This window comes from Babylonia areolata, chromosome 1 (assembly GCF_041734735.1).
Source record: "Babylonia areolata isolate BAREFJ2019XMU chromosome 1, ASM4173473v1, whole genome shotgun sequence".
Classification (NCBI taxonomy): Eukaryota; Metazoa; Mollusca; class Gastropoda; order Neogastropoda; family Buccinidae; genus Babylonia; species Babylonia areolata.
In genome coordinates this window covers 86,053,732-86,080,231 of record NC_134876.1, presented here as the reverse complement: position 1 = coordinate 86,080,231, position 26,500 = coordinate 86,053,732, and the positions used below count along the sequence as shown (strand labels likewise).

At 38.0% G+C, this 26,500-nt stretch overlaps 1 protein-coding gene across 1 annotated transcript in view; it reads right to left on the bottom strand.

Annotated features, from left to right (window-relative positions):
• Positions 1-890: 890 nt before the first annotated feature.
• The window catches only part of LOC143288781 (sphingosine-1-phosphate lyase 1-like), a 44,345-nt gene continuing 18,735 nt past the window's right edge, over positions 891-26,500 (bottom strand). Inside the window, exons 4-16 of the mRNA XM_076597413.1 lie at positions 24,352-24,391; positions 23,547-23,626; positions 20,573-20,701; positions 19,331-19,419; positions 18,675-18,711; positions 17,592-17,699; positions 16,817-16,879; positions 15,048-15,194; positions 13,983-14,103; positions 11,393-11,510; positions 9,865-10,011; positions 8,742-8,862; positions 891-7,547 (exon numbers count right to left, since the gene is read on the bottom strand). Of these exons, the coding sequence (XP_076453528.1) occupies positions 7,380-7,547; positions 8,742-8,862; positions 9,865-10,011; positions 11,393-11,510; positions 13,983-14,103; positions 15,048-15,194; positions 16,817-16,879; positions 17,592-17,699; positions 18,675-18,711; positions 19,331-19,419; positions 20,573-20,701; positions 23,547-23,626; positions 24,352-24,391 (1,368 nt within the window). The 3' untranslated portion in view covers positions 891-7,379. The remainder of the gene's footprint in view (positions 7,548-8,741; positions 8,863-9,864; positions 10,012-11,392; positions 11,511-13,982; positions 14,104-15,047; positions 15,195-16,816; positions 16,880-17,591; positions 17,700-18,674; positions 18,712-19,330; positions 19,420-20,572; positions 20,702-23,546; positions 23,627-24,351; positions 24,392-26,500) is intronic.

Genomic DNA, 26,500 nt, shown 5'->3' with positions numbered 1-26,500 from the left:
ACTGGTTGAAGCTGCTGTAGCAGCCCATGTCGAGACTGAGCAGACAAGCAGTATGTACTGCTTCCAATGCAAAAGGAGTCTGGTCATACCAGCTAGGTGTCAAATGTGCACAACATTTGTTTGAGATAGTTTTGGCATTGTGTGGCCGAGCAATGGTGTTAGCTACGATAATGGCTTTCTTGTGGAATTAAAAAAACAGATTTATTTCTTGTAGATGCAGAACTGGCAGTGGAGAAGCAGAGAATAATTATATATATATTATATATATATATATATAAAATTTCCAAGCAAAAAATACCATACTTTAATAACAAGCAAATGACATAGAGGAAACTTTATAAGATTTCAGTATGAGTAAGCGGATTAAGGAATTCCAAGCAATGGTTTTCTACAGGAAAAAGGGTAAGAAACTATTTGTCCATCTTGTGAAACTGAAACTGAGAATGAACTTCAGTTTTTGTTCAACTGCTCAACAAACAAGGATATCAATCATAACTTATATTTTAGAATCATCTTGTTAAATTCCTGGACAAACTTGTTCAGTAATTATTTCATCTTGCAGTAATGAAAATGTGCAAGGTCTGGCAAAATACTTTGTGCAAGCAATGTGAATTAGAAAAAAGAAACTGGATTTAGTGACTGATTCAGTGTAGAGGATGGAATCTTTAGGGTGGTGTGTTGTCCTTTTCCACATGTGGGGGGAGGGGGAAGGGACAAAGGGTGAGAAAGAGTGAGGGAAAGTGTGCATGTGTTGTATCTTTTGCTCACAATTGTTTGTAAATCCCCCGTGTCTGAAGGGCTTCATTGCTGTATGGACATTAAAAATATTGTCATTGTCTCATGCAAACACACACACACACACACTAAAATGTTTTCACAAACAATATGAATCAAATTGCAAATACCCAGGAATTTTATTGTTCACCACCTTCACCATGATATCCACAAATGTTCAGCTACATAACATAAACATTATGCACAAGTACTGTCACAAACATTCTAGTTGACTAAAAATGTGCAGGTAGAACCGATTTCTTACAAAAATCAAACAAGAATAATGGGGTATTTTCTTTTGATTTTATCAACATTTTATTTAAAATTCTTTCTCTTTTTCATATTGCAGTCTTTTGTGTTACAATATGCCTCTTTCTTTGCACCAGATTCAAAGCTTGTTTGAATCCGGTCTCCGCCCAAATAATTATCAAAACTTAAGAAACAAATGTGACTTTAACAGTACTGACCATAAAAAGACCCCATCCCACCTCCCCTGTAAAAAAAAAAAAAAAAAAAAAAAAAAAAAAAAGACAGAACAGCAAAAACTCGAAGAGATCAAATTGAATATAAATGGCAGTAAAATAATATAATTTGCATTGAATATTCATTGAGAGAAGGGTAAGGGGATGGAGGTAAGAAAGTAGATAATAAAGAAGATGAAAGAAGCAGAAAAACAGGAGACACAAACCAGAAGATGAAGAAATTTTAAAAAAATCAAAATAAGTCAATCAAACAAAACCACAGGGCAAAATCTACAACACACGCACACACGAATTTGGATATGATTGGATGATCAACTAATTCCAGTTGAAGAAAAAAGGGCAACAGTAGCCAATACGGCAGCCAACCAGTCAACACCATAGTGTACAAGTATGGCTGTGATGGGAGTGTATCTGATACCCTATAAGGCCAAGGGGCTCTTTGGATGAACAGACCTACAGTTCATCTTTCTGAACATACCCGTAATCCAAGAGTCATGACCAGTGGTTTGTACTGTGCCGGCATCAACTTGAAGGCTATGGCAGAAACTGTGCAATATGTACAGCAGTTCCTACATTTCTGAGATACTGTCATCATATCTTCCCTTCATTACAGTTGAAAAAAGTTGTGTTTGCAGAAAAAAAAAATCAAAACAGAAACCAAACACTTCCCCTTGGTATATGACATGATTACTTGTGTGTTATACATTTAGAGTGACAAGTCTGAAGAAGTTGAGAAAAAGTTGTTACCCATCTGAGATTGTGCAAGAACTCAAAAAGAGAAAAATCTGATAAAGTGCAAACATTTCCACATCACACAGAAGCGGGACTAAAACAGTGCAAACACCAGCCATGATAAAGACTGGGAAGTGCCACCACAGACAGCACCAACACATGAAAAAGCAGAACTCGGAACTTGGCAGCCACCTGATCAGTGAAGACTATGGAACAGTTTTCCCTGATGGTCGGAAAGAACGTCACCCTAAACTTTCTGAAGAAACGCAAAATGCATCCAGAGACTGAAAGGAAAATCATCTGCAATATATTATTCAAAACATCATGGAAGAATCCAAGTAAATATTTAAATAACCATTTGATTATCTACTTGGGAAACACATATGATATGAAAACAGCCCGTTGTTGCCACATGTTGACATTACATTTTTTTTTTTTAATTGGCCAATCTTTTTTTCTTTTTTCTTTTCTTTTTTTTTTTTTTTTTTACATATTCTTAACTTAATCTTCACCACACTTATAACATTTACATTGAAGAACAGTGTAAAAGAAAGAAACAAACCATTTTTATACTTGTCAAAACACCAGTTAAAATTTACTTGAAATTAGAACTTTGATTGACCAACACAAACTAGGCCATTTTCTTACCATTAGTGCTGACTAAATTCTGGGGGGGGGAAAAAAAAAAAAAAAAAAAATCTCATGGAACTTTGGGATAAGGATGGCAATAAACAACTTCAATTAAAATTTTATGGCAGTCACAAAGCGGAAGGCTGTTTTCACTGACCTACTGTATAAAACAGCTCCAGTGAATAAATAATGGCAGTTACTTAGAACAAAAGCTACAGCTCAGAAAGCATCTGAGGTAAACTGATGCAAATGCATAGTCTGCAGACGATGTCAGGCAGGCATACAAGCGGGTATGAAAGAACAACAAATGTATGCCTGTCATTTATAGTATTGTTCATCTCAAGCGCAAAAAATGCTGCTTCCAAAAACTTTTTTTTTAAAAGACAACTTCAAGACATTACTGTTGCATGAAGCTTTAACATATGCTTAAGGCACATCCCATGATCTTTTCATCCTGGGGTCTATCTATATCTTTACGGAGCAAATTCATACTCTAAATCTAGTGAGCTCTTTTCTGAATGATCTGCCTTCTGCACAGACATCTGCTCAGTCAAGTACATGTATCCACATTTAGGCCTAGAGATTTTCATTCAAACTGCCAGAACTCAAGCACTTTAAAGACCACACAAACACATCAAACATATCACTAAACAATGAGGCAAACTTTCAACAAACTAGACAACAATTGAATTAAAATGCATGTAGACAAGATGCAAAACTTGGCTAAAAATCTTACATGACATGACAGACTATAAAAAAAAAAGAAGTAAAAAGGATGGAGTGTCATAAAAGCAAGCAGTTTAGCAATGAGCATATGCATACTGGATAAGAAGGGGGAAAAGCAGGGGAGATCATGAGACAGCAGAAATAAATTATGAGATTGAAAAACAAGCATGGAAAAACCTGTTGTTTTGTTCCTTTTTAAAATAAAACTTAAAGTTCCTTTTTTTTAAATTGCTAAATGCTTGAAATGTACCAAATGCTTGGACAACATCCAGCTTTCATTTTTTCATGTTTCCAAAAGAATGATATGACCAAAAGTGATGGCTTTATGATATCACCTGTCTGTGAATGAAGGTAAGAACATTATTTGATACCTGCCAAATATTTTCTTTTTTTCATTTTAGTCAACAGTTCTTTGAAACATCTTACATACAAAATATAACTTTTGTCTCAGAGTTTGAAATGGGAACCCAATGCGTTTCTCTCTCACACACGCGCACATACATGCACATACACCAGTAAACACATAATGCACTGTAATCATCATATATTGAAATATTCTATATCATTAGGAATATTACCATGCAAAGGTAATGTTTACATAACATTGGAAGCATTTTACTACAGTTAATAGCTTTTTTTTTCTAAACAACAGGAAAATGTCCTCAAACTCGCATGAACGTTTATCAAATCAAATTTTGTATTCTCCATACTATTTATGACTGAAAGTTGCCCTAGCATTGCCATGTGGGTTCAGTTATTGTTGTTCTTATAGTAATGATTTGTAGAAAATGTTAACACAGTATACCGAGTATGTGCGTGGAAGTTTTATCAATACCTATGATTAATTCTTCCTCAGATTTTCATGTAAGACAAAAAATGCTTACCCAAATATGCCTATGGCTTTAGAGGCAGTTAATGTGTAGCATCAGAAAGTCATTATCAAATAATGGACAAAAATGGTTAAATTCAGAGCATGATCTGAGTGTATGAATGTATATGTCAATAGCTATGACTGACAACTGAAAGTAAAAGTTTAAAATAATCATCTACATTTCTGTGACATATACATGGATTGGATATCTCTTCCAGAGTTCTTTCATTCGCTGCAACCACTCTTCAGTGGCAAAGAGTGGAAACCTGAAGTTATGAAAGGACTGTAAAAACATTGCACACTTCCAGCAATCAGTCATCTCCACATGACACCTGTTCTCAAAACTCTGGCTTTGTTCACACCCACTTACAGACACTGTCAAGATGAAATCATGATATGATATCATCCACTGAAAGTTAACTTCATGACAATGTGAACATCACTGACATTTTCATCATTTGCATTGATTCAGCAACCTGTAAACAATACTGTACAATGTCATTCTTTGTTGCACGCACATAGTTAAAGTCACTGTTAAAAATATTAAGACAATACAGCGTAACAACATGCCAGTGACAAGGAAGAAAAGCTTAATGAGTTAAATGGAAGCATACCTCAAATGGAGAAGCCTTTGCTATACATGAGTATCATACACTGGAATAACCGTAAACCCGAATGGACATTCCATAATGAAAATGAAACTATGAATGAAACTATGAACTACATAAATCACATCAGCCAAGGTAAATCACAGAATCAAAAGAACTAAAGGTATCAAACAATGTAAAATTTAGAAAACATTATTTCTAAGCTCAGTATTCAATGTCACCATACATGCTTTCAACACAAAATCCTTTGGTCATTTTTGCGCAACAAAATATTTTGTTCCTTTTCCTTTCAAATACAAATCTAGAGTAGTTTTGTAAATATCACTGTCAAGACCACCCAGCTGTGCTGAAACGAAGTCACCATGCAATATACTGGTGCCAGTAAGAGAAAGATAAGAATTCCCTTGCATGTCTGAACAAATTGTGATTCTTCAGAGGTGGCATCATAATATGAAAATTTCTTCTCATCATCCTGACCTGGCAGACAGGTACAGGTCTACACTATCATTGTGAAAGTTCTCATCTCTCTTGTCTCGTCTATCCTCTAGTCTCCAAATGTGGGGGCACCACAAATGACCTGGCAACCACTTCTCTCTCTCTCTTCCTGATCTTGACTCTCATAGGACATCTCTTAGTCTCAGGCCTGTCTGTTCTGGGATGTTGTCCTCACATCGCTTTTTCTGCCTGCCTCTCATACTCACTGCTTGTACTGTGCCTCACAGGACTGTCTTGGCAAGAGCTGCTGATTGTAATAGATGCCTATGGCACTTCACTTGGCATCTCTTCACTGCAGTTGGGAGACCTACATGTGATCTGATGGTTTGCCTGTTTCTGTTTCTCACTTCCTCAATGGTGATGTGATCTCTGTAGGAGATGCCGAACAGGTTGTGGAAGCATGTCAGATCTGTGGCCTGTACCCTCTTCTCTGTGTCAGCGGTCGTAAGTTGCTAACTTTGAAAAGGTGTGTTGTTTCACTCCATTTCAAATTATCCTATCAAACTAGGGCAAGTTCTTAAACACTCATTTGTTTGCATAATTTTATCTATTACAGAAAGAAAACATCAAACTTTTTATCCATAAAACAAAAACAAACCTTACAAATTACTATGTTTTTGAAAAGTCGAAAAACAAATGATATATCATGGCTGCAGATAACACTGGTAAGGATAAACAATAAGGAACACTACAATATCAGTCCTGCTGTCAATAGACATGATCAGAACACTACATGCTCTTCATTTGGTACACTGAAGGAAATAGAAAGTGTTTTCCTTTAGATTTGTACATGTGAACAATTACTTGTTGTGACATGAAGAAACAGCAGGTCACATTGGCATCTGCACATCACTGTAGCAAAGAAAGAGATCAGGATCAGTGCTAAAGCTTTTTTATGTAAATAAATGAAATAAATCAACAGCTGTCTTTTACTGACTTTTTAAACAGACAAATTTCATCAAATCATGTTGCCTTACAACCCAGCAAACCACAAAAGGAAGTGGACATGCAAGTGTGCACACACACAAACCTTTTTATCTGATATGGCACACAGACATTTCTTTTTCTTTTTCACTTAAACTGCAGTAGCCAACAAATTTCCTTTGTTCAACTGTCAGTCAGCTGAACAGCTCATGAAAACAAACTGACATAGCAGAGTCAGCCAATAACAATTCCAGCTTTGCCAACAAGTACTCATGACAATAATCTTCACTGTACAGGTGTCGGTCCAACACCTTCTCTCCAATGAACTGACATGCTTGATGTAATCAATAGCTGATGTGAACTGCATGGACAAGAAACAAACAGCAGCTCTGTACAAGTGAAATTTTGTGACATCATAAATACAGCTACATAATGCAACATTGTTTTAACACATCTGTGATAAGGGGCAAATGGCTTTTTTGTTTTCCTGTTACAAGCAAAAGAATTCATAACACTGCCATTTGAAAAAAAGAATCCACTCGTAAGTTAGCATGTATTGGTATGCAATACAGTCAAGAAAGGGTGAAGATAAAATATTGTTTTTTGTATCAACAACTTTTAACATACAAGTACTGATAAAAATAAACAATATATCTAATCCAAAGCTGTCTGACAGCTCTTACTATTTTGTGCCTTGTGGAATGCATACCACCTGATTCACATATCATCTGAATAAACTGTGAACAAACAGAAGACCCCCACCCCTCCCCTAAATTACACCGGTGATTCCTTGACATATATGCCAATGTGAAAAATGTGCAAAACAAATAAGAAAAATTCACTTTATTCATACATTTAATTTACATAATATCAAAACACATAATGATTCACAAATGCACACAATGATGGTAGACTATACCTCATGAATGTCATGAACTTTTACATTACATGCACATCAAAATAAGCATATGTTCTTTTTTTTCTCTCACATTCACAAACTATGTACACCAGTCATAAGCAATGTCCACACAAACAGGATGATAATCTCAGGAGCAGAAGTAGCTTCTCCCTACCAAATATCCACTTTTGTTCACTGCTCATGCTCACAGTTATAACAGTTCTACTGTCCTCCAGCCTTCAGTTAGCAGCACCGTTTGGTAGTCCATTGGCAACGTGCTCTCCATTGGGGGTACATTCAGCGGCAGGTGTGTTGGTGGTATTGTAGCAAGCCTCCAAGAAGCAGCCAGCAATCTCATTGACCAGGGTGCGGTCAGGAATGCTCTGAGCCATGCCGTAAATTGCTCCCTATTGAATCAGTGACAAGATATGCTGATGAGCTATGTGAACAAAGAATCATGCAATGAAAAGTTGTTGGTTTCTGTTGTTGGTTTTTTTTAAACTATATTCCTGTGTCTTGTTCATACTTAATGTATTGTTAAATGCGCTCAGAGCTAAAGGGTAAGTGCAGTATAAATGGCGGATAGTAGTTTGCACAGGACAGGAATGTCAGACCCCTGCCGGAGTCTGCACTAGTTGGGTCACGGTTAAGTATGTGTAATTAAAATGAGCATTATTGTTATTAATATTCCTATTCTTCTTATTGTCATCATCATCACCAGTCTGTTTCTTTTGATAAAGAAGTAGGTAAACTTTTTGATTCTCCTGTACTTTTGCCATGCTACTGGTCAAAAATGAGATAAAAGGTGGAACAAAAAATAAAATAATCACTTGGTGCTTTGACAAAATGTTCTGTGCGTGCGTGCGTGTTTCATTGATTTTCTCTGAAAAATAATTTCAGATATGTTCATGAAAACAAAAATACAAGCAAGGCATGCTTGCACATACAGAATGGTCATCTAACTTTTTTCTTTCCTTTTTTCTTAACAGTGCCATTAAAATTTCCACTCACTAACTTTGTCAATGAACAGAATGTACTTATCATCATTGAAAATGGACCTGCCTGAACTTAGGTTTATTCATATATACAAATATACACAAATAGACACATATGCATACAGGCACACAGCACACGCAAATGATATGTGAGCACACATACTATTTACAAGTATGCACACAAATACATACACACATGCACACACACACACACACACAAACACACACACACACAGAGTGATGCACACATACAGAGTGACACACACACACACACACACACACACACACCACACACACACATGGTTACAGTGACACACACACACACACACACACACACACACACAGAGTGACACACACACACACACACACCACACACACATGGTTACAATGACACACACATACAATGACACACACACACACACACACACACAGAGTGACACACACACACACACACCACACACACACATGGTTACAATGACACACACATACAATGACACACACACACACACACACACACACACACACACACACACGGTTACAATGACACACACAGACACACACAGAGTGACACAAACACACACACACACATTAGTACTGAATACTGACCGCTCCACCACAGTCTGCTGTGGGGTTCTTCATGATTTCAGCCACACTGTCTTTGACGTCAGCAATGAACTGATCTGCCACGCCCTCCTTCGTAGTGGGCTTGGTCACACACAGATGAATGCTGTAACAAAAATAAAACCATAGACGTACATATATATGACAGTCAGTTGTGTCTGACGAAGACCATCAGAACAGCAATTAAAAAAGATGTTCACTCTTTTTTTGGTGTCAGAAACCAATTTTTCATTAAGCTACCAAAGTGGCTAGTACAATGGACAAAATACTGATTTTTTATTTTGCTTTATTTTGTTTTGTTTTGTTTTTTGTGGGGTTTTTTTCCCCTCTGAACAATAATTATATCAGTTTAACTTCTACTCATGTTCTACATCAATGTCTTTTCATTAAAACTGTTCAGAATTTTTAAAATGCACTTTCTACTGCTTATATTTTGGCAGTTTTTTTTTTATACCAAACAATATAAAAGCCATGTCAGAAGTGAATGAAAAGGGGGAATGACCAACATTTTTTAATAAGCAAACATATTTTCCATCAGTAAACTGTTTCTTGACTAGATGTGTTGCTGAAATTCTCATCCACTTGAATGGAACTTGGCATGCTGGGAAAAAAACAAAACCATAGTGACTATAACATGAACAAATGTGATAAATACCAAAAATTACAACTCCACCCCCACCCCCCCCAAAAAAAAACAACAAAAAAGTAACTATGGCTATTATACTTGTATTACAGATCCATCCATTTCTGACTATTCAAGAGTATGCTAGTAACAGAGCAATGTGCCAGAATGGAGAATCCTCATCTAGCTATTTCAATGATTTATTCAGTCTGCTAACTTGGCCTCATTCTCAAAAGGCTTGTTCACATGCCACATTGTCACTATTTGCTTCTGCAATGATTTTTTGTTTACGTGCACACGTTTGTATGCACACTTGACAGCACAGCTGGGCAGGAGGAGGAGAAACTTGCTGCACTCATGGCACAGAAAGAGTTTCTGAACATGAAAGATATTATATATATATATATATATATATATATATATATATATATATATATATATATATAATCTTTAAAAAAAAAAAAAAAGAAATGGAAGAAGACTGACCTAGAAGGGAACTGCAGAGAGTTGAGGATCCATTTCTTCTCCACCAGCATCTCAAACAGGCGGAAGACGTTGAAGCGATCGGACCCGATTCCCACAACGTTCACTTTAGGCTCGCCAAAGATGACAATGCCTTCTATCTTCCCCAGTCTGTGGAACATGCAAAGAGGAGGCAGTGTAAATCAACAAGTCAACTTTATTGTCTTCAAAGAGAAATTAACATGTTGTCATGTTGCTCATGCTCACAATACAGACCCCCCCCCCCCCACCCCCCAAATCATTTAAGAGATACATACATGTTTAAGTAATCAGGACAGAATCATCTTCAGCACCACTCATGTAACATCTGTACACTTGCATCTGTGATTATATGTATTGCTGGACATCAGAGATGAAAATATATTGCTGGACATCAGTGATGAAAATATATTGCTGGACATCAGAGATGAAAATGTATTGCTGGACATCGGAGAAGGGAAGGTATTGCTGGACCAGTCTTCGGTTTGTCAAATGGCATATATCAATTTTGCTCAGACTTTTTTTTTCTTTTTCTTTTTTTCTTTAAATAGCTTTTCAAACATGTATCAGCGGTGCTGAGATTATGACTGTAATTTTCTTTCTTCTTCATTAGACTGAAACAAAAGTTCTGAATATAAATTCAAGATTTATTTCAGTCATCACATGCAAATCAACTGTAACAAAATAATTACTTCTGCTGAAGGACACAATATGTTACAAAACCTAAAGACAATGTCTAATTGGCAACTTCAGAATAATTCATGCTTAATATGTTATCAAAATAATACAATTAATCAAAATCAAATGTTAAAGACTGCTGATGCAGTGGATATTGCAGGTAAAATGCAACACTGTTAAAGTGAACATTATTTTTGCAATCATTATGGGTTTTTTTCTTCCATTTCTTTTATTATCTTTTCTATGTTTATGTGAGATCTTTTGATACAATTTGTAAATACAGAAGAAAACCTAATCTCTGAGTCATATACTGAAAATTTTTTTTCCAATGGAGTCACTTGCATAAAGTTTGATTAAAAATCAGGCAATGAACGTTGGCAGTCGCTCGCAGTTGTGTGCCTTTGTCTGTGCTTACCCCCGAAAGCAGAGTATGGCTGCCTACATGGCAGGGTAAAAACGGTCATACGCGTAAAAACCCACTTGTGTAAATATGAGTGAACGTGGGAGTTGCAGCCCACGAACGCAGAAGAGGAAGTCCCGTGCTTAATTCTCTGTACCTTTTTCACATCGCATAAAGCTTTCGAACCATGACCAAAGTTTTCTTCTCCTACTGAACATGTTTGCATAGTTTTTATTATTATTATTTTGTATTTTCCCCCAAAATGAATCTCTTAACCAATCAGTGGGTATGGCCATTGTAATGGGTTGTGGGCACAATGCCAAATGTTTTCATATTTTGTACAGTTGCATGAAGTACTTTACATTTTCAATTACCCCCACCATAGGGTTTCCTGAAATAAACGCATCTTTGTCTTGTCTTGTCTTTGTCACTCACTCCTGCGCAATGTAGCGGGTGGTTGCACAGATGGAGCGGGTAGACTCCACGTATCCTTTCTGCCCAAAGTACATCAGGGTGGCCCAGCATGCAGCAATGACCGCTCCTGCTCGACTGCCTGTTGGACAAAATACACCATCAACACTGCCACAGATCTGTCGGTATGTTAAGAAACTGAAAGATTTCAAAGTATTCTTCATAAATGTATTGTAACATATTACTTTTTTTCTCACAATAGATTTCTCTGTGTGAAATGGTTATGCTACTAGTCAAGCATCTGCATAGCAGATGTGGTGTAGCATATATGGATTTGTCTGAACTCAGTGACACCTCCTGGAGTAACTGAACTGAACTGAACTGAACTGTGTGAGATTTGGGCTGCTCATCTTCACACTGCAGATCAATTCTTTTTTCTTTTTCTTTTTTCTGTCTGTAAGTGTAAGTGTAGTTGTTTTGCTATCAAAGTGAACTTTTCTAAAGAATTTTGCCCGGAACAACTCTTTTTGTAGTGGCGGCTCCTTGAGCTACTGATACTAATACTGATATCACTTCACTCTTGTGGTTCAGTGATACACTCGCCAAAGCCAGCGCTGCCTTCGGCAGACTCCATAAGAACGTTTGGAACAGGAGAGGCATCACCCTGGAGATGAAGCTCAAAGTATACAAGGCCACAGTTCTCACCACACTGCTCTATGGATGTGAATCATGGACGGTCTACAAACGCCACGCCAAAAAGCTGAACCACTTCCATACCACCAGCCTCAGAAAACTTCTCGGCATAAAATGGCAAGAGAAGATCCCTGACACAGGTGCTCACTTGTGTAAACTTGCCCAGCATCTACACCATCTTGATGCAGGCCCAGCTGCGCTGGGCAGGCCATGTAGTTCGCATGCCAGACCACCAGCTCCTCAAGAAACTGCTGTACGGTGAACTCCAACATGGCAAGCGCTCCCATGGAGGCCAAAAGAAGCGCTTCAAAGACAATCTGAAAGCTTCTCTGAAGGCCTTCAACATCAGCCATGACACATGGTAGCTGAATGCAATGGACAGACCAAAGTGGCGTTCAGCTGTCCACAAAGGCGCCAAATCCTGTGAGGCCAACATTATCGCTGCAGCAGAGCAACGCAGACAGGCCAGGAAAAGCAGGGCCAGCAAGTCCCCGACAGCCGCCACCATCCCCTGTCCACACTGCATCAGAACCTTCCGGGAGCGGATTGGCCTGACCAGTCATCTACGCACCCACAGAGCCCAACCCACCCACCCTCAGGATGACTAGATGGTCCTCGTCGATCCCAACGGACAAACCACACATGAATGAATAAATGAACATAAACATGCATACTACAACATGAGGTTTGGAGGGACAAAATCTGTTTACAAATACATGATTTCCATTTCATTGCCAGTTTTACATCTTTGAGTAACAGCTCTGAATGAAACGATTTGAAGTCCCCAGTGCATCTTTCCACATAATGAAATTACTTGAAGTCCCCAGTGCATCGTTTCAAATAATGAAATTACTTCAAGTCCCCAGTGCATCTTTCTACATAATGAAATTACTTCAAGTCCCCAGTGCACCTTTCTACATAATGAAATTACTTGAAGTCCCCAGTGCATCGTTCCACATAATGTTTATGACTGTGTGGCCAGTTTCCAGGTGTCAAGGCACCCTGATAACTAAAATGTTTTCTTTTCCCCCCTGTCCTTTCATCTGCACCATTCTAGTGGTGTTAAATGCTGCTCATCCCAATTCCCCCCAACAAAGCCACACCCCGGTAATCTGCCACAACCCCAATGCCAGCAGACAACAGGAGCTGTCAATGTAGATTGTCAGGAGGCCACATACCAGACGAAACCATGTGTTGCTGCTGAGTCACTCCTGTGGCTTTTAGTTGTGCCTTGTCTGATTCAAAATACACAGGACAGCAACTATTAAGCAACCTGCTGATGACTATAATCACCTGGTCTCTGAGCAAGACTGAGTGAAGACTACTGCTGCGACCCACCAACGACAGTCCCCTTTAAATCTGCCAACACTAAAGACTGTCAGGAACTCATCTCAAGCAAGAAAGTGGAGGGGAAATTAAGACTGATGTCAAAATGACAGCAGGGCATAAAAGACTTTGAGCCTTTTTATTTCAGTACTGATAATGAATCACTAGGCCTTTCTTTTCAATACAGATGATGAATGATAATTGTATCAACTTCTACAACACCAACTTCAGGTACTTGTAGCATAACCAGCTCAACAGGTCCATTGTACCACTCAGCCATGCTGTTTACAAGCCAGCCAGCCCAGAAGACCATTTCTGATAGGAAAGCGCATTTGAATTTGTGCAATGACACAACAAATACTACATTCACATCATGTAAGTGCAATACACAACAAAAGTACAAGATGCACAGGCAATGCTGAACTATTTCACACTAAAATATACATGTCATGTTTCCATACTGTATTCTGACAGTAAAGACCTAGGGTAAGGACAAGCAGGAACTTGTGCACTAACAAGACATCAAGGCATGAGCACACACTCTCTTCTAGTGCCAAGACATCAAGGCATGAGCGCACACTCTCCTCTAACTGACCTGCCATGGTGGGAGAGGCGTAGATCCCTCCTGTCCAGTCAGGCTGGACAAAGAACTGACGACGATGTAAGTTTCTGTTGCGATACAGGATGACCGAAGAGCCTTTTGGGGCATAGCCGTACTGAAAGTGAATGCACACACAATTTCAGGCTTACAGATCTATTTCAATAAGCACAACCAATAACTAAGCAGCTTTTTGTCAGTACACATGCTGGTTAAGCACACACACAGACACACACACACACTCATATGGAAAAAAAAACCAAAAAAAAAACCATCCATTGGACTGAAAAGAATAACATCCAATGGACTTTTGATGGTAAAAGGAGATGAGCAGCTTTCAATTATTTGTGGAAGAATAAAGATAACACAAAGAGTGGTAGAAATGGAAGTGAGACAGGTATAAAGGATCATAATCAAAGAGGGGCTTTAATAATTTGCAGGACTATTGTAGTATGTTACAACTATGCAACAACCACAGACCACGAAGAATAAAAGAATGTCATCAGGCTTGGGTAAAATCAAATCAAACCATATTGTGCACAGCCAACCTAATCACAAAAGTGCCATTTCAGCCATCAGACTTGGATGTGCAGGGGACAAGACAAACTGCACTGCTATGAACCTTCTGAACTTTTCTCAGCTAATTCATGCTGAAATCTGACAAACAGCATATAATGATAACTTCAGGAGAAAATCAAAGCATAACCAAGTACAAACAAGAGGTTCAGAGGTATTGTCAGATTAACTCAAACAAAATACTGTCATTCATGCATCAGCATCAACCACTCAACCACCCTGTATACTCACTCAGTGCCATCATATTAAGCGACCGAGCCACATACACACAACCTGCTAAGACAGTAAAACAAAAACAAGAAAGAAATAGAATATTATGGCAATGCAACAACATGCAATGCAACAGAACACTGCACACCACCATTCAATGCAGTCCAACACAACCAACCCCATCACAGCAACCAACAGAATCCATATCCTTAAAACTGAAATAATGAATCAATCAATCTTTTTTCTTTTCTTTTTTTTAAAAAGAAGCCCACTCACCTTGTGGGTGTCAGCGGATATACTGGTGACCCCAGGAAGACGGAAGTCAAAGGGATCAACAGGGTAGCCGGCCTTGTCCATGAAGGGAACCAGGAACCCTCCCAGACAGCAGTCCACGTGGACTGGGATGTTGTACTTCTCCCCCAACTGCACACACAAAGCAATACCTGGCTTACATACAACGTCAAGGGTTCTTAAAAAAATAAAATAAATTAAATAAATTGGGTGAGGGGGTGGGGGGAATAATGAATCGTAGTTTGATGATCAATGATTGAAAGGTATAATATTTTCCTTGTTTTCTTTCTTTCTTTCTTGTTTGTTTGCTTTTTTATTTTGTTTTATGTTTTATTTTGGAAGATTTTCAAGACTATACTTTAACAAACACTTAAATTATTAAGTTCAAAAGGTTAATGGTACCTCAGTAAATTACAAGACTTGATTAAAAAAAAAAAACAACTTTTGGGAGGAATGGTTGTGGAAGTGGGGGTGGGGGCAGGTGGAGAGGATTGAGGCACACAGAAAAAATACACAGGGAAGAAACAGAGACAGAAGGTGAAATGGTTGGAAAGATGACAGAAAAGTAATATTCATACATAGATGTAGACAGCAGTTAAATATTCCTACAGGTGCATCTTGTTGATTATAACCCACTAACAGAAATAATCATGTATCAATTCAATATTTCAGGTTAACAAAGATAAAAGGTCTATGACCATCAGGGCAATGAATTCGTGTTGACTGAGTCTAGGGCTTGGCATAGGTAGGTGGGTCCAAATCCTCTCCTTCTGCTGTTTTAACCTTCCCAAACCAGACTGAAATCAGGTACTCATTCACACCTGAGTGAAGTGAGGAAAATCAGAGAAAAATGCCTTTGAAACAGGGCCTTGAGTCCTGATCACTAGTGAATACAGGACCAGAAGTCCAACAACACAGTGCCTTGTCAATATTGAATTGTATTGTGTTATTCTTTTATTACAACAGATTTCTCTGTGTGAAATTTGATCTGCTCTCTACAGGAACAGGTTGATGCTACAGTCCAGCACCCCCTTGCTTTTTCTCTCTGTAGGTGTATTTATTTTCCAGTTATGCCACTGACAACCCTTTTGTTGCCATGGGTTCTTTTATGTGCACTAAGTGTATGCTACAAATAGGAGCTCGGTTTACGGTCTCGTCCAAATGACTGGCCTCGAGACCACCACTCAAGGTGTAGTGGAGGGGGAAGAAAATACAGGCGAGTGAAGGATTTTATTCCTAAGGCACATGCATTACCATAAGGCCACCACTCCACAATACATCCTATCTCTGCAGCTGCCTTCACCTCTACACTCCATCTCGCTCACTATGATCGGCTTCAGATCCACTCTGTTTACACATACCCAGACTGAAACACTCGACTGTTGGCCGCTGTTCTTTATCTGTCTCTGGACCTTGCAACTGGAATAAACTTCCTCTTTCGCTTCGTCAGGTTTCCACACTCAGCCCTTTCAAGTCTGGCCTTAAAACCCACCTCTTCCCAAAATAGCCTCCCTCCCCTGCCTCTTCCTTGTCTTCAGTTTCTCCAGTTTTAGAATTATGCATGCGTGTGAATGACTGGTGCGAAAGTGCTCTGATTTGTCTCTGCACAAGATTCAGCGCTATATAAATACCATTATTATTATTATTATTATTATCATTATAAACAATATTACAAAAAAATCATGTCAAACATAAAATCATAACACTTGAGAACAGGAACACCTTTGATACAATAATACAATAAGCATACTCACAGCAGCCACTGCCTGAACGTCGTCAATGATTCCATGAGGAAAAGCTGGAGCTGAAGCTACCAGCTGCAACAACAACAAAAAAAGTAATGAAAATAAACAGATAAAGAAATAAAACACACACAAAATTTCAGGACAATTTTTTTCCAGTAGTTTGAATGTGTCTTTCTTGCAATTCATCATACAGTTTTCGCTGATAACTTTCGCAAAACTACACTTGCTAAGAGGCAGAATGTCCCTGTATCAATGCCTCTCAAACTACATCAGTCATGTTTTCTTTTTCTGGGTTGATTAGCCACATTAGGTGCTGTCTTCAATTTTACACCTTTCCATTTTAAGTGACAATAGACATGTGCTAAGTGTGCTTTACCATACCCAAGAGCTTGATTTAAAAATGTTTTTTTTAATCATTATCATCACTAAATAAAAAGATATTAGTAAGAAATATTTCGTTATTCCCATTATTACTGACAGACATAACAGTAAGAAATGTTTTATTACTCTATGATTATTACTAACAAACATGGCAGTACACATGCTTTCTCACATATGATATACAAACACATAGACACACACATTATCACCAACACACACACACACCTACACACAAAGCTGACTGTAATTTTATAACCACTTGCTATCAGAAAAAAAAAAATCTGTTTCAACTGCAAGGAGGCAGACTAATCCATACACACTACACATCTGCTTAAAAACAACAAAAAGAAGAAAACAGAGCAGATGCCTGGCCCATGCAATAATAATAAAGGATACTGCTCACCATGCAAGTCTTGCCACTAATGGCTCTCTTCATGGCTTTGATGTCCACTTTACGTGTCTCTGGGTCCACAGGGATATGTGTGATCTTCATGTGGAAAAACTCTGCTGCCTGCACACAGCAGGAAACAATAAAGATGCTTATAAAATACATAATCTGGTCAACATAACAGGTCGGTGCATGAACAATACAATGGATATATTATTTTACTTTATTTTTCTCCAAAAGATTACATTTAACCTGGCATACCCACCATGACCCAATGATGCAGACTCCAACAGGGGTTTGATTCTGTGCAAAATACTTCTCTGCTCAAGGCAGAGAAATCAAAAGTAGCTGTGGCCAGTGACCTCCCTTAGCATATTACCTCTGTACAGGGCAGGAATCGGACCTCTCCCTGTGTTTGCACTGGTGGGTCGCAGTAAAGTATTTGTAAATAAACATTTCTTGCATCAAATTCGCTGCTTTCTAAAACTCTAAAGAGATGGCTGCAAGGAGAAAAAACAACAACAACCATATCTGGGCCTCTGACTGAGTTTTAACCACAAACTCTAAGCCACTGTCTGTGACGCCTATGACCTGACACCATGGCTGATGATATCCATGCATATTTCTGCATACATGCACATGAACTTTGTAAGAAATAACACTGCCTCTGTGTGCCCATGTTGCTGCTGTAAACCTGTGCAGGACTGCTGATTTGAAAATGTCTGTGATGCAGGCAAGCAAAGAAATGAAACTACTTTGACTGGCTACATTTGTGTACACTGTTGTGTAACGAGTGTCTGTGCAATAAAGAATAATTGCATTTTAGTAAGATTCATGCAATCATAGTGTGGGTGTGTAAAACATACTGGTGCAAGCCATCACACACACACACACACACACACACAAGCATGCAAACATGTACACGCACAAACACAAAAATTCTTGATTTAATGATGAAAAAAAACAAACCCCAAACCCCAATCATATACTAAGAACCCTTCCTGTACCTTTAGGGTCCACAAACACTGCATGTTTACTCTTAAGGTAAAAGCAAAACAAGAAAAGTGAAAACTGTGCAAAACCAAACCTGATTTTTACCTTATCAAAGGCTGCATGGGCAGTGTGAGGCACAATCCTGCAAAAAAAAAAAAAAAAAGGGTGGGGGGGGGGGGGGGGGGAGGGGCAGAAAAGATACAAACACTGTTAGAGTTTGCTTTACAAACATAGTAGCATGTCTTTACCATCATAAAATAACAATTATCATTGCTTACAAACATAATATTAACCTCACATTCTCACATACTCATACGTGATTAAAACACACACACACACACACACTTATTTTATGTGATTTCCTTCTGATCTGTGATCAAAACTAATTTAACAACATTCTTTGTGCTTTCTCTCAACAGTGCTAAAAGTCAATTAAATAAGGGAACTTGAGAACTCTTCATTAACATATTCCTTGACAATATTCTTTGGTAACTGACAAGTATATTAAAATATAAACAAAACATGAACACAAATAAATCAAGAACACATTTACCATATATCACATATATATATATCTATATATATATATGTCTAAAAAAAAAAAAAAAAAAAAAAAGACTTTTCACTGTACTGCTTACTAATCAAAAACTTCATGAACAGCCCAGAGTTCTCATCTTGGTCTCTGAGCCCCACTTGACTGCTGTATCTTAGTGAAATGAGAAAGGCAAAGTTTCATCACATTTATAAAACTGTAACATTACATTTCTGGAATTTTAACGCCTCGTTCCCTGGCCAAGCTGCGATAGGCCAGACAGGCCAGCATGATGCTTTCTGTGCCCCCAGACGTCACCTGCACACACATACACACAAACACACACACACACAAACAGTACACACAGAGCACATACACACACAAACAGAAAACACAGAGCACACATACACACACACACACACACACAGCAATATCAACATAAATAACTTTTTTTGAAATTACTGCTCCACAACAAAGGAGTCTTGAAGCATGTCAGTTTTGAATTTCATTTTCTGTTATTCTACTCTGAATAATGTAAGAGTATGTGTCTGTGTGTTTGTGTGTGCACGTGCGCTTGTGTGTGTGTGTGTGTGTGTAGTTGAGTGAGTGTTAGGCTATGCCAAGTTGTTCTTTGACCATTTCGTACTAACTATATTCATTATCAATTCATTAATGTATAGATCCAATAACTGAATAAGTGTGTGTGTGTGTGTGTGTGTGTGTGTGTGTGTTAGTACATGTGTAAGCATGTGTGCAAGAGTGTGTGGACCTCTTTTTCTTCTATTCATTCCAGTCAAAAAAAACAAAACCCAAACAATTGCCCAAACGGTCTATTCATTCCCTAATTCTTAATTTTGTTTGTTTGTTTGTTTGTTTTTTGTGTGTGTTTATGAAAATGCCAGCCTTCTGACAAGCACGCCTCTCAAAAAGGCATTAATTAAGTGTGGCAGATGGTGATGAAAGCTTCACCATGCTCTTCATGGAAACACCTGCTGTTTATCAAAGCTCCCCATTATCCTCTACAGTTAACAATGAAGTCCAAGCTTTTTCCGAACAATGAGAATTCACAAAATCAACATGTAATGACATCATTGCCATGGGTTTTCTTATATGTTATCAGCAACACAATGTGGACTGGGCTTTTTCAGAGTGAATAATCAGTGCTGGTTTGAACTAAAGTAAGTGCTATTGTGCCTCACTGTCACAAAAGGAAATGGTTAAAAATGTATTCAACTCTAGGACTGAATATTCATAGGTTTGATGTTTTAAAACAGATATATATTCAATTCTGCTACTGTGCTTGCTGATGTAAATTCCTTTACGAGTACATGAGATGGCAGTTTTTTCCCCTAGCTTATCCCAAATAACAAGCACATGGATTAGTACTCCCATTTGCAATCAAACCCTCTCCAACCATGCTTATGCACACTGAAAAGACTTCAAACAGTTACACTTCATAACACATACTGACCGATCCACTTGTCATGCTGTCTCCATTGAACATGCCACAGCACATGCGGACAACTTCTGCTTCCATTTTACGGATATCAGGGAAGACATCAGGATGAAGAGGGTTAGTCCACGCAAACATTCCATATGTCTGCAGACACACACAAAAAAAGGAATCATATTATGTCTTTCTTATATACATATGACTGACCACGTATAAATGACTGTAACTCTTATGTATTGTTCAAGTTTCACACCATAAATTCATAAACATTGCTGGAGATAATTCAGTATTCAGTATTCTGTCTAAAGCCATTTTCTGGTAGCATAATGTGTTACTTTCAAAACAACATCAAAGCAATATGATTATTATATTAAGTATTCTGTCTTAATGCCATTCTTTTGTCTCATCACGTATTACTTTAACTCACTCAGTATGGCCAGTCCTCTCTTCTCCACTACACAGACACCTCGGATGTCCAGTGGGTGTCTGAATGACCAAACCTTTAGCTTCCGTCGTCAGAATTGTGGTATTCTTTGTCAACATTCACCTCTTCAGTATAAGAGCCGTCCGCTTGCAATATTTTGATGGTGGTAATTGGGGTGAAACACTGTTAACGTTCTCTTTCGCCGTTCGTATGGAGAGAGTTAAAACAACATACAATCAATGTGATTATTATTCTGAATAAAAATTTACATTATTCAATTTTTTTCAGCACATTAAATAGAATGTAATGAAATGGAAGACTGATAACCAAAAAAGTTATTTCCAGCAATTCTTCACCTTCATTCATTTTACAATTTTGATCACAACTAGTTGTATATCAAACATACATGTTCATTCTTTTCTTTTTGTTTTAACCTATGGATGCAGTTTTTCTCTTTCTTAAGCCTTCCACCCCTTCCTCTAAATATCTTTTTGAGCCCATCTTTTCATCTATATGAGAATTGATACAAACTGAACCGTATCTCCTTTACAAAGTGACGTCCACACAATTTTTTTGACGTCAAGTATCATCCACTCTCTCTCCCTCTCTCCTTTTTATTTATTTATTTATTTTAATTCAACATCCCATCTCTTCACTTGAACACTGTCATGAACTGAGCTGCCTTTCTCTCCCTCTCTGTACCTCCTTCTATGTATTTGTATTTGTATTTCTTTTTATCACAACAGATTTCTCTGTGTGAAATTCGGGCTGCTCTCCCCAGGGAGAGCGCGTCGCCATACAACAGCACCACCCATTTTTTTTGTATTTTTTCCTGTGTGCAGTTTTATTTGTTTTTCCTACTGAAGTGGATTTTTCTACAGAATTTTGCCAGGAACAACCATTCTGTTGCCGTGGGTTCTTTTACGTGCGCTAAGTGCATGCTGCACACGGGACCTCGGTTTATCGTCTCATCCGAATGACTAGCGTCCAGACCACCACTCAAGGTCTAGTGGAGGGGGAGAAAATTTCGGGGGCTGTGCCGTGATTCGAACCAGCGTGCACAGATTCTCTCGCTTCCTAGGCAGACGCATTACCTCTAGGCCATCACTCCACTCATGTTTGTGTCCCTTCTTTGTCTCACTGTTATCCTATCTTTGCACTGACATGAAGTACCATTATTCTACTTCACCCTGCTCTCTCAGCTCTGACAGCAAGCAACAGAATATTCACCAGCCCACACACCAACATGCACACGCGCCAACAAAATACATGCACACACACCCATGCATACACGCACACACAACACACACACACACACACTACCAGAATTGTGCCACGAGAAAATGTATCACTTGGGCAAATATTATTCCATCTTTACTGCTGAACTAGTTACCATACTTATGGCCTTGAATCACATTTTACATCTTCCTAAAAATGATAGACAAATTCTCCTCTGCGTAGATGCGAGATCAGTGCTGCATGCTCTTAGATCTCCGAATAAAAAATTCCGTCTTGATACAATAACCGAAATAGAATATGCCATACATCTTTTGTCGGTGAAAGGCACTCATATAACTTTCATTTGGGTGCCTTCGCAATGTGGGATTTCTTCAAATGAGCAGGCAGATCAGGCTGCCAGAAAGGCAGTGCGCAGTTGTGAAGGCTCAGTCCTTTTCAGTATACCATTAGATCTACAAAAGTGTTATAGATGTATTGAAAAAGTTTCCCTTGACAGGCTTGGAAATAGGTTATAAGATTCTGACTGCCAATAGTACTGTCACTGTATAAAAGGCAGTTACAGCAAGCAACCCCATGGTTTTCTTGTACAATTTATCTGTGTCCCAGTCAAGACTAATCTTAAGTCTAATTTTCGATTTTGTTTGAATGCTCTTCATACAAAACATTGCAAAAACATACAGTGCCTATCACATACTCGTCAAGTGTCCCAGAACAAAACTGGTCTTTCAAAAACTCACTGACCAGTTTCCACTAAACATGTCTTTGTCCTCAGAAGATATTCTGAATAATTATCTATTACTCTGATAAGTCACAAAATATTAAGTCCAGATGGTACCTACATTAGATTGATTATGTTTTTGTTATAATGATTATTCTTAATCCTGTTACAGGAAGATTTGAAATAGTTATACTTTACTCTCAGTTAGTTCAATCATTCGTAGTTCTTCCTGTTAAGTTCTGCCACTTTTTATGTCTCTTTTCTTGTTTCAGTCAACCCAACACATCTTCCCATCGCCCCACTCTCCACCATCCATCCCCCACATGCGCACACACATGTACTACTCCCCACCCCTTGCCCCCTCCCCCTGTCTGATATCATTTACCAGTGAAAAGACATTAAGATAAAGAAAGAAAAAAAAACAACCCACCCACACACACACCACATTAATACACACAACAACATATATCAACTGCCTTGTCATGTCAAAAACTGTCAGCCACTTAAAGCCTGGCATCTCATGATCTATCTTTTTAACACCTGCTGTCACCTCCCCCACTCCCACTCCTGCCTCCCCCTCACCCCTCCCATACACCTCCCCTCCAGCTTACCTTAGCCATCAGCTGGGTCAGTTTGTCCTCCCCGTTGTACACTGTGCCTGACACCTTGCCGTCCTGCCAGTCGTCACTAGCTGAAAACAACACCAGCCTCTGTATCAAACGTATGCATATGCACTGCATTCAAGCAAAAAAAAAAAAACAAAAAAAACCAAAAACAAAACAAAACACACACAAAAAAAAAAAAAAAACAAAAACAAAAGGCACACCCTCACAAGCTTATTCCTCAGTGAAAAGGCTTCGACAAATGTGACTGTTCAGCACACAACGAGTTGAAATCAAAAGAACTGTGTTCTTGCAAAAGAAAAGAAAAAATACATGAAAAAAGAAAAAGAGACACACCACTGCAAGTTTATTCATCTGTGAAAGCAACAGTATGTGAACATTCACCACAAAATGAGTTGAAATATGCACTGTAATGAGACATTCCTCCACCACTGTTTTTGAATCTTTGCTGGTTCATCAGCATACTTTGGTCATTATCATGCTTTTCACTCCAGCAATTATGGGACAGATAGATGAGTATTCATGCTGTCCAAGGTTTTATCTTTGGTATGTGTGAACTGAGATCTCGCTTTATTCCTTTCACTGCCCAGACTTGTCAAACTGACAGGCTTGTCTTTGCACACAGTATGTTACATGACTATCAAATTAATGGATTTTGGAGATTGGCAGTTTTGAGAACATCTAAAAGTGTTAATAAATTGCATTAGAGTCAAAGGAAGTGTCTGTGCATGTGTGCATGCACATGTGAATGTGTATTTGGCAGAAAAATATCTGATTTCTTTCTTTTACTTACCCAGTTTCTTGTACCGTTGTAGTTGTTCCATCAGTTCTGACTGTAGAAAAATAAGGTAAAAATTAAAAAACAATAGAACAAAAACTACACTAAGGTCATTATAATGGCATTGTTATCTTCTGTAAGTGGTCTACACAAAAAAGAAGAAAAAGTGATTTCAGTTATTTATCTTATTTCATTTATGCAGTAATCTAGAAGAGTTAGTGCTGGTGTCACACAGATGAAATATAGGGAGTTTCCATGAAAAGTGCTTTTTTCGAAAATGTGTGTTAGCATGAGGGGAAAGAACATTGGTTTTTGATCATATGCTGAGGAATACCGTGTCTTCTCTAAATGCCATCATTTTCTTTTGAAAGTGGTCTTTACAACTACAGCCAATACACACAGTATTGCTTTGTCATTAAGAAAAACAGCTGCTGCCATTCAAAACAAGCAGCACTGAAAGTGTTCATAATACTCTCTCAGGCAAACTATATAGATGTCCTGGGAAAAGGGGACACTATAGGCTTTCAAAACATGACACAAAACATCAGAAACACTGGAATATGAAATCAAATCAAATAAAACATGAACAAACAAAAAAATAATAAAATAACACAAATGATTTGATTTTTTTGTGTGTTAATGGGCTGCAACTCCCATGTTGACTCATATACATGTACGTACAAATGGCCAAGACCATTTTTGACTCACTTGTGTAAACAAAGTGAGTCTATGTTTTAACCCAGTGTTCGGTTGTGTGTGTGTGTGTGTGTGTGTGTGTGTGTGTGTCCATGGTAAACTTTAACATTGCCATTTTCTCTGCAAATACTTTGTCAGTTGACACCAAATTTGGCATAAAAATAGGAAAAAATTCAGTTCTTTCCAGTCATCTTGTTTAAAACAATATTGCACCTCTGGGGTGGGCACAAAAGAAAAAAAGAAAAAAAAGAAGCCAAATTATAAGCAAACTGAATTTACTGTTATATTGATGGGGTTTTTTTTGGGTTTTTTTATTCTCTAAACTTGGCACTTTGATCTGATATTCTGACACAACAAGAGCAGTCATTTTTATCATTTTTTGTTCAAACAGGAACTTCTTTTGCTAAGCATGGAAGTTATATTTATTTTGCATGTCTTTGGTGCAGATAGTAAAAAAGGGAAATTAATCTGTAATTAATGCTATGGGGCTTAATTTGCTTTAAACTGATCTTTCTCATCTTAAACTTTACATTTTGAAATTATACTCAATACCTAAAAAGCTTGTGTGTTGCACTCGCAGTGTACAGGGCTTTCACTATGTTCATTCACCCAAGTGGTCATTTTTGGAAAATACTAAAATCAATACGACGAGTAGACTTTATAGATATATTGGCTGAGCCCTGAAGGTCATGGGCAAAAATCAATTGCGTACACATATTTCTACATATTCAAAGCGCATGCTCATATTCTTCGCGAATGCAAACGACGCCATTTTGTTTCAAGTTGTTGACCTGCCCGTTCAATCCTATATTCAATCGACAATACACGATAACATGTGATGGAAAGTTGGAGAAGGAGACCGTTAAATATTTATTCAGAGAAAGATTTGTGAACGCTTCATCACTTACTGGATTATGCCCCAAACTGCCATAAAAATATCCACAGAATCAGTCGGAATTCACAGTTAAAAATAATAAACCATGCAAGTTAAAACCCTTGAATTGATGAAACGTAAAAATTTCCAGTCTTGACTTTTCTTGACTTTTCTCAAAATGAGGTCCTTTTCACTTCATACAACATTTAGAAGTACTTGTACTTGGCTCTACATGTTATTAGTTTAACAAAATACTCAATTTTCATATCAACTTTAAAACTATAAAACTAGAATGAACATAATAGAGAAACTGAATCGACCGTGTCAACCGGGTGTAACTAAACTTGTACATCTATCTAGATCCAGAGCCAAACGACTAAATGTTGCAGTGTGATTGCGGTGATAGCCACGTCTCCTTTACAGCGGACTTAAAAATTTTTTTTAATTGCCCTTAAAGGTTTTTTGAATGCCCAAGATACACCAGAATAATATGATTTAAACAGCGTTCTCACTGCGAATACCGCAATTGATTTATCACCCTTTAAAAAAGCCTGTTTAAATGTTATATTTTTGAATGTCAGTTAAGGCGCCACG